Consider the following 9591-nt stretch of genomic DNA (forward strand, 5'->3'; position numbering starts at 1 on the left):
TCATGCAAATTTGTTAAGTTTATCTGGAAACACCCTGAGTATCTGCTTGGTTATCAGTTATTTACAATGTTCACTGTGTGATGAATTCAAGACCAAACAATATTAAAATAACTTGGCGATCTAATTACATTCAAGTGTATGCTGTGAGGCACAGTTAACATCTATAAAAGTATCCAGAAAAGCGCATTATTTTGAAGCTCTTCAAGCTTCAATAATCTAATGCTCTATGAGATGACAACATTCCTGCACATTAGTTTTTAACTGCCTTCTAATGGAGCAAAGACTAACAAACCCAAGTATCAGCTTTTATATTTCCGTCCCCTAAGCATTATTGTTCTCTGCTTTTACGATCAAATAAACTGTCTTTTCTGCCTTTTATAGACACAAAGCAGTCTGCAATCACTGTTCTGTGGAGAGAAGTATATAAGCCTGGTTTAGTTAGCTGTATTGTACAATGACAAACCTGAACACAAAAACTGGGTACAGATCCTCTGAGATATTTTTATAATGTTTGTTAAAATTTACATAAATATACACAAAATGAATACAAACTAAGGAAAAGGGAAAGGTGCAAAGAAAAGCGAAAAATATAAAAAGAGATATTCAAAGAGTCCCCCTTCATAAAAACAAGTACAATTTTAATAACTTATCACCTTTTTTGTACTACAACAACAATTATTCCTATCTCAGTGCTTATCTAGAAACAAAATTTAAAGCCTTTTCATTCAGTCCTAATCAGCAAAGTCCATTCAGTTATGAGAAAATAACAATGTATATATTTTAACATTAATCAAATAAACCAGTTTCATATTTCTTTCCTTTTAACACAATATCTTATCACTTTTTCTGAAAATATAACAAAAAATATATTGTTCCCTTATTGTATCTCTTCTCTATACATACATATTTTAAAATCTATTTGTCATTAAATCCTGTTCAAGGAAAATCTATTTAGAGCTACCAGAAGCAAATCCTGATATTTAATCTCTTTAAATAGTTTACTAAAACTTGGAAGTTTAACACATCTCTTTTGTAAATACAAGGTAAGCAATTATTCAAATCACTCACCTTTCCTATAATTCCCAGAGCTCTAAAACCCACCTGAGCAAGTGTCTTACAATCTCCTTGTAGGGGGCCACTATATAGAGTAAGGGTCCCCAACCCCTGATCTACAGCCCGGAGCCAGGGATTAGGGCCCTGGCCACAGAAGCAGCAGACAAACTTGAGAAGATGCATTTGTGCAAGCAGCGCACCTGCACAAAACCATCCCCGCCCCCCAGCGATCCTCAGAACTGGAAAAGTTGGAGACAGCTGGTATAGAGAATTTATGGACCATCCCAGGTTTTATCTTTACTGATCCATTCACCAGCTCCTCATTCTACTGTGGTTGTCAGCTCTGCCATCCACGGAATGCCATTGCGCCTCCAGATATTCCTGTTTCTCACTTCATTTCCCATTGGTCTCATTATATCAGAGGGCATGTTAGCAGCATTTTCTGGGGCAAGGGTGAGAAGAGGAAAATATTACCAAATCCAATCTCTACCATAATATTTTGATTATTGTGAGGACTAAACTGGAAAAGGAAAATGAATCTATAGTACAAACTTGCGTTAGTATAAATCCCACAATAAATAGCTACACAGATATAGTTAAAATATAATATATTTCTGAACTGTGCTAAATAGTAGCAAGCAGTAATGAATCTGCTGTTCTTCAATGACTTCTAAAAAAGGACCATTGTTATTTTCTTGTTTCAGTATATTTTCCTCTTTTTTTGTATTGCCAACAGATAATGGCACTTGGACACAATTATGGCTGGTCTCTGATTACCATGAGCATGGCTCTCTGTTTGATTACCTCAACCGATATACTGTAACTATTGAAGGGATGATTAAATTGGCTCTGTCTGCTGCCAGTGGTTTGGCACATCTGCACATGGAAATTGTGGGGACTCAAGGTAAGGGGTACTAATGTACATTTGGTAATGAACAGTTGGAAATTAGAAAAACAAACTTCTGTTATTATTGATAGATGTGAGCTAAAAAAGAGAATACGTTTTTTTGATACAAAGAAATTCATTTACTCTAATAAATTATCATTGTTGCTGTTGTTAAACTTGTGTTCTGCCCAACTCTTAATGATTCTGGATGATTTAATTTTTTTTTAAAATACAATAAAACCAATAAAAGATGCCAAGCAAAACAGACTTGAAGTCATGAAGCAAGGGATCTCATTCTCACTTGCTAGAGGCCTAGGTGAAGAGCTCCTCAAAGCAACAGCAGAGTGGAGGCCAGCCGGTTCTCAGGGAGAAAGCATTCCAAAGAGTATTGTTTGCTACAAAGAAGATGCACTTTCAGGGTTCCAGTTGGTGGTATTGTTTAATGAATGGAACCTGGATTGTTGCTGGATTGAATTAGTTTATAGGTTAATATTGAGAAGATTTAGAAATCTGATATTGTTTATTTAAGAGGAAGAGACGTTTGGAATATGTGGGCTAGAGATTCCGTTTAATGAACTGACATTAAGCATAGTTTCTCTTATTCAAAGTAATGAGGAATTGTACTTTAAGATAATCAGGATTGATGTGCTAAGGAAGGATATAAATGAGATTAGGTAATTTCTGTTCTTCATCCTACATTTTAAATGATATAACAAGATAGAAATAATATATATGGACTGTCCTACTGTCTTAATCTAGGAGGAGTTGGCTGTAGAAGACCTACTCAAGTTACATTGTTGAAGTTGGATAAAAGATCTTGCTTTTTTTCCTTCAGTATAAATTACAATTTCTAGATCTCAGATTAATATTATCATGGCTGAGCCAAGATTTTTCCATGACTCTCCCTTTTTTGTTTTTTCTTGGCCAGAGTGTATAAACAAAACTCACTCTCTCATCCTTTGTTAGGAAAACCTGGCATTGCACATCGTGACTTGAAATCCAAAAATATATTAGTGAAGAAAAATGGAACTTGTGCCATTGCAGACCTTGGTCTAGCTGTCCGCCATGATTCTGTTACTGATACAATTGATATTGCCCCTAATCAAAGAGTTGGAACAAAACGGTGAGTAATTATACCTGAGCTCACTGGGTTGCGTAGATAAAGATACAGCTGGTAATTTTGAACGCTTTCTTACTCTGTAGCCTGTTGGTTGCTTCATTTTTAGAATTGTATTGTCTTAGCCATTAGCTGTTAAGTCTAATTAGTTTTTTCACATGCATCATTAGCATTGGGTATTTGTGAATTAATTACAGCATTAAATTACTTTTGAAATTTAAAGAGTTTCCCAATAAGGTACTTTACAGCATAAAATATTCTTTAACAAAAATCATGCACATTGGAAATGTAATTAACATTTTTATAAACCTGAGCAGTTCATTAAATGATGAATTGTAAAAGGAGAATAATAATCTTTAATGATAGCTGAACACATATTAATTAGGCAACTGCCTTTTATCTGTATATGAACTATATACTTAAAATTTGCATTGTCTTTTAATATGTTCGCTTTTCAAAATGATTTCTAAGTAAATTATTTGGGATAACCCTTAATATCTGTAGTGTAAAATCTTGTGCATTGTATTTCAACAAGCTCTTCTGGCAACCATACTTTTTGTAGAGCTAAATCCAATCACTCACAAAAATACTGTATTATAGAGCAGACAACTAAATCATTTGACAAACTTGTGTTTCTATTCCTGCTTCACCTTTCATGCCAAGTAACCCTTTAGAGTGCTGCTAACTAGCAAGACAAAATTATCATTCTTTTTAGCTTGATTTTGTTGGTAAACATTTTAAAAATGCTGTTAGCAGAAAGTCAAATAATATAAAACATTCTAAAATATGGGCTTTCCTCAGTTGTTGAATGAATTTTTGTTCTTACAATAGTAGACAATAGATGCATGATTTTCTGTATAAGTGGCATATGTGAAACATATGTGTCTCAAATAGATGCCATTAATCTGATTGTTCTTTTGCTACAGTTACATGGCCCCCGAGGTTCTTGATGAAACAATAAACATGAAGCATTTTGATTCATTTAAGTGTGCTGATATCTATGCCCTTGGCCTGGTTTACTGGGAAATTGCTCGCAGGTGCAACTCAGGAGGTAATAGAATTCTCTCTCTCTCTCTCTCTCTCCTTTCCTCCCACTCCCTCTCCCTCTCCCTCCCTCCCTCCTATAAGATCTTACAATTCAATACATTTTAATGCAAAGGAAATAAAGTTGCTGACTCAGAATCTGATTTTCTTTCCACTGATTTAGCATTGTAGTAGGACTGTCCTTTAATACATTTGAATGATCATCATGGTTCAGACTACAAAGCTACAGTTCAGGATTAACATTAAATGTTATTTTCTTGTTCTCTTTGGTATGCTAATTAACAGAGGTGGTATGTTATAAAGTATTAAAAACATTCCTCCTTAATCTGCATGACTGTAGAATGTATTCCAAAGTAAGGTAATTTTTGCTATATATTTTTATTGACCAGTTATAATTTTTTGTCAGCAACTGAAAAAATGATATTGTTTATTAAATGGAAATAAGCAGGGAGCAGAAAATAGGTTATAATTGCAGTCTATGCTTATTAAAAGTATTATTTAAACTTACATAAATGGAAAAGAGGAAAGACAAGAGATAAGCAAGAAACACAAAATTTTCCAGACTCAAAATTTTCCACTTCTCAAAAGTCTGGTAAAAGTACATTGTATCTGCATATTACTGTTCCAACATCTCAATAAAACTACATACAGCAAAGTTTTTTTAATATCTATGCATGTGTTGTTCAGATCTCATTAAAATAAGTTAAATTTATCACATCAAATAGTATAATTGAAATGCTTACATAGACTGTAGATACTAAGATGAATATGCTAATTGGAATTATACTCATTTGTATAAGAAAAACTCACATTTAATGTTATATAGCAAAAAAAGAACACACTCAATGTTAAACTAGACAAAAAGAAGATCCATGATAAAGAAGACAAGCCTTATACAGTTTTAAAAAATGAATTGGGTGAAATGATGAAAGATTTTTTTCAGTCAGACTGCTCCTAAATCAAATAAATTAAACTGAATTAGGCAACAAAAGATAACTTAAATATAATAAATTAAAAAGCAGTCTTTCCATGGTTGATTTTTTTAATTGCCACACTTTAAAATAAGATAAAATAATTATTCTGTCACAAACTTAATAACACAACTTTTTAATCTCAGGGATAAAACTAATAACTGTGATTAAAAAGAAAGGATTAAAATATAATTGAAATGTTAAAAAGCTAACTCAGATACCAATGTTGTTAATACTCTGTAAAAAGTATTGAAATCAGAATTTTGCAATAACAAAGGAACTGCAGAAGTAGTTGTAAGAATAATTTTGCTAGAGTAAATTTCTGTTTTTAAAAACCACCGTTTTATATTATACGAATTAGGTACTTTTAAAAAACATCAGTAGATAAGACGAGCATTTTTAAAAATCTTATATTTGTTTGTTTTTATGCCATCCCAATCACCAAAGTAATTCTAAGTGGTCTATATAATAAGATTGGCAATTAATTTCTAATTGAACATTTTTGTGCAAAATACAACTGTGTAGTAGTTGTTAAATATATGTCTTCTTTATTCAGGAAAATCACTGGTTCCCAAATACAGAAGGTGAAATAATCATAAACATGTTTTGAATTTGTGTTTAAAAGGAGGGAAAAAGATTTTGTTCATTGTTATCATGATACGTAATATTGAAAAATAGTTTGGAAAAAGCAGTCGTTGAAATCTAAAATGATCTCATTGTGAGAAACGTAAAGAGAAATAATTTCATATGGATCTGTATATTGGGAAAGTCCTCAATTACCAAAACTGAAAGACTAATATATTACTTCTAGGTTTAACTTGGCCATTATTTATAATCTCCTTGGGAGAAAAAATATTTTTAATACACTGTTAGAGTAAAGAATACAATAGTAGGTAATAATGTTCTTGTTTTTTCTAGGATTATCATGAGTATTTTTCATGTAATATTTGCTGGATATATATAACTCTTTTTCTTATTTTCTATATTGTTCTCTATTTTGGTAACAAAAATATTGTTAAAGAAGCAGGCCACAGACTCTTTCCTGTGCACATATTGTTGTTGTTATTATATAATCATAATTTATCATTATTGAAAACCAACTTGCACACATCATCAGATACCAGCTTCACTGCTAAGTTCCGTATTGTATGATACTTCCTGCTCCTTTTGCAGGTTGTTCATTCTATATCATTAATGCTACTGTGCCTATGTAAAAGATACTTTCATAAGAAATAATAGCTTGTTTCTCTTTTTTTCCTTTTAGGTATTCATGAAGAATATCAGCTTCCATACTATGACCTTGTGCCCTCTGACCCATCCATTGAAGAAATGCGAAAAGTGGTATGTGAACAGAAACTACGACCAAACATTCCCAATTGGTGGCAGAGTTATGAGGTACAGTTGATCTTGAAAACTAAAAAGCATGCCATAAAGCATAATTTTTAATATAGTATTTGTCATATTAGCTAGAGGGGAAAGGAAAGCTTCAGCAAATTGTTGGCATGAAATCTTGGTAGCAATTGGATAAAAAACCCCAGTTACCAACTCACCTCTCTTTTTAATGTTTTGTACTGAAGCATTTTATTCTGGCTTATTGAATAAGGTTTGTGCAATCTATCCACACATACAAAAAAGAATTTTCTACAAAAGATATTAGAATTCTGGCTTTGATTGTACTTCTAGCCAGTCAGTTAAAAATGGACTAGGATTTGCATAACTGTGGCACTTTGAATAACATACATTGGATTCACACATCACACATTTCAAGCCAAACCAAACACTGAATTTTATTTTGACTAGATTTTTTTAAAAGTCCTAATAAGAAAATAAGATGCCACTGCAGTTTTAAATGCATATTAATAAAAAAGCATAAGCACAAAGCACATCATAAGCATAAAAGCAGCCTATTTTTCATGGATTTTTTAATGGATTTGATCTGTTGAAATTTCTCCTGATGCCGTTCTCCCCATGTTCCCAGGCTTTGCGAATTATGGGGAAAATGATGCGAGAGTGCTGGTATGCCAACGGAGCAGCACGACTAACAGCTTTACGCATCAAGAAAACTCTCTCTCAACTCAGTATCCAGGAAGATGTGAAAATTTAGACTGCAAGCACCATCTTGAGGAAAGTGCACAAAAAGCTGCCATGCAAGAATTGATGTGGTGAAGAAGGCCTACCTCGTCTTTGTATTCAGCCTGCTGCTATCAACTGGACAGCTTGGCCTGCAGGTGGCCAGGTGAGGAAGATCGACATTAAAGACTTCACTCACTCAAGAGTGAAACGCATCTTTTTTTGAATTCCCTCTCGAGAGCGTTCTGAGGGGCTTGTATAGGAGAATGTCAGTCACAATATAACCTTGTTTCTCTTATGGAAATCCCTGTAAATTTGAGTTATGTGCTGATTAGGGGAAGCCTTGTGGCTTGGCAGAAGAAGATACTTTCTTGTGGATTAAAAAGTGTGGCAAGGGGAAGGTTTTGAGGACTGCCGTGTACACACAGGCACCTTGTGTGCACTTTGTCTGGCCAGATAGTGGCCCTTTTCTAGCTCAACAGATCCTAAGCCAGAACTACAGTGTGTGCATGTGCAAAGGTATGCATCCCTTTGCCCCATAGGTGTGTATTGTGTCTGCTTGTGGTCCTGTGCATGTTGAAAATGTAGAGCGTCCTTTTGTGAAGTGCAGGTGCTAATTCCTTATTTCTCACTAGCTGATAATTAGCTGTCTTCTCACTAGGAAGGAGTAGGGTTCTGCCCTGCTAAATAGTAGACTTGGGGGGGGGTGTTTCACTGCCATTCTTCCCCCTTTTTAAAGCAGGGAAAATACTTTGATTGTGCGTGTTTGTTTTTTAGTTTAAAATTGTCCCATAATGGGTAGCAATGGAAAGAGTTGTAGAAGAATTAGGTATCTGCTGAAATTGGTGCTTTCCTACTTAAAGAAAGACAAACGAAGTTGACCGTTTAGGATCATTGCCCTTCCATTTCTCAAGGTGCCTTTGGCAGAACAACTCCAGTGTTTTACATTTCTCTACCAAATGAAATGGCTACGGAGAAATATGCACTCAGAGACTTCCTGGCAACATTTGTCCTTTCAAGGATCAATGACTGCAAAATAAAGCTGGTGTGTGTGTGTGTGTGTGTGTGTGTGTGTGTGTGTGTGTGTGTGTGTGTGTGTTTATGTGTACATATATATATAGATAGATAGACAGTTAAATATAATATGGTCTCCCTTATTCTGGAAGCTACTTTGTGTCACTTGGGCATGGGATGGGGTGGGATAGGGAAGGATTGGGACTGGATTAACTGCATGCATTTTGTTTGAATTAAATGATCAGGGCATAGTAGGACTGATTAGGCTGTCACATCTTTTGGGCGGGGGGGACAGCCTCAGATTGTATTGTGATGCAGATAATGCATTAGACTCCATTATGTGTAGATTGGGTGTTTGATAGATAACTCCTGAAGCCATAACATTTAACTGGAGTGGTTTGATTATTTTTTTTAATTCTTATTTTAACGGAGGGGCTGGATTTTAACTTTTTTTACTATTGTTTATAAAATAGATAATTACCTCTCATTTGTTTATAAAGAAATCACTGCAAAAAAAGAAAAAAAACTGAGAAATGCACACAGCTCAATTTTACACTGGAACTGTTTCTATATAAACCATGAACCCTTGACTACTAAGAGGAGGAGTTATCCCTTCTTGGACTGGGGATTTTATAAGAATATAAAACATTCTGTATTTGTTATTTGTCAGAGTAGGCATGTGTACGTCTTTCCTTCCCTCTCCCTTAACCTTTCTGTGTCTTTGATTGTATTCTATACATTGCAGAGTTGCATTGTGTATTAGAGTCAATTTGAGATGTTCCTTTAGGTCTGTAACAAGTTGTAGCTTCCTTTAATGCTGTGTTTTGAAATCTCAGGCGCTTTTGTTTGTAGGCATATTGGGATTTGTGCTTTTGATTGTAAAACTTGCCCTTTTCTATTATTTTGGTCTGATCATTTCTGAGCCAGAGACCACCACCAATCTCTAGCAAAGGGACACCATTTACTAAAATCTTCCATGCATTTCTGATCTAAAGTAAAAGGCACCTTGAAATTTATGTTAATCATATATTTTCATAAATAAGAAATGGCATCTATGATTGCTGGAGTTGGAATTGAGAACAACGTATCACGAAGATTTACACTTGGAGCTCAGGTAATGGAAACGTTCATGTGTATAATTTTACTGTCAAATCCACCTCCAATTAAAAGAGCCATTTGATTTTCATAGATAAGTTGAAGATTTTAAGTGATAGACATGAAATTAACTTGAGGCTAAAAAGTGTGTATTTCCCTTAAATATATTTTGTTTCCAAGTATTCCCAAGTGTTAAATAATTTTGCCAAAGTGTGTGTTCTTTTCATATTGCATACTTCTTGACATTTTATTCCTACAGCTTAGAGCAGTGGATCTCAACCTGTGGGTTACGACCCCTTTGGGGGTCGAACTACCCTTTCACGGGTCACCTAAGACCATCG

The 9591-nt window shown here is 34.4% G+C and overlaps 1 protein-coding gene across 2 annotated transcripts in view; it reads left to right on the plus strand.

The window, feature by feature from the left end:
* Positions 1-9055, plus strand: part of ACVR1B (activin A receptor type 1B) — a 34850-nt gene extending 25795 nt beyond the window's left edge. For both annotated transcript variants that reach the window (XM_087925186.1, XM_087925184.1), the window contains exons 5-9: positions 1790-1957; positions 2906-3062; positions 3983-4107; positions 6336-6466; positions 7050-9055. In XM_087925186.1, the coding sequence (XP_087781312.1) occupies positions 1790-1957; positions 2906-3062; positions 3983-4107; positions 6336-6466; positions 7050-7175 (707 nt within the window). In that variant the 3' untranslated portion in view covers positions 7176-9055. The remainder of the gene's footprint in view (positions 1-1789; positions 1958-2905; positions 3063-3982; positions 4108-6335; positions 6467-7049) is intronic.
* Positions 9056-9591: the final 536 nt, after the last annotated feature.

This window comes from Pseudonaja textilis, chromosome 2, assembly GCF_049901715.1.
Source record: "Pseudonaja textilis isolate UNSWEBS1 chromosome 2, rPseTex1.2, whole genome shotgun sequence".
Taxonomy (NCBI): domain Eukaryota; kingdom Metazoa; phylum Chordata; class Lepidosauria; order Squamata; family Elapidae; genus Pseudonaja; species Pseudonaja textilis.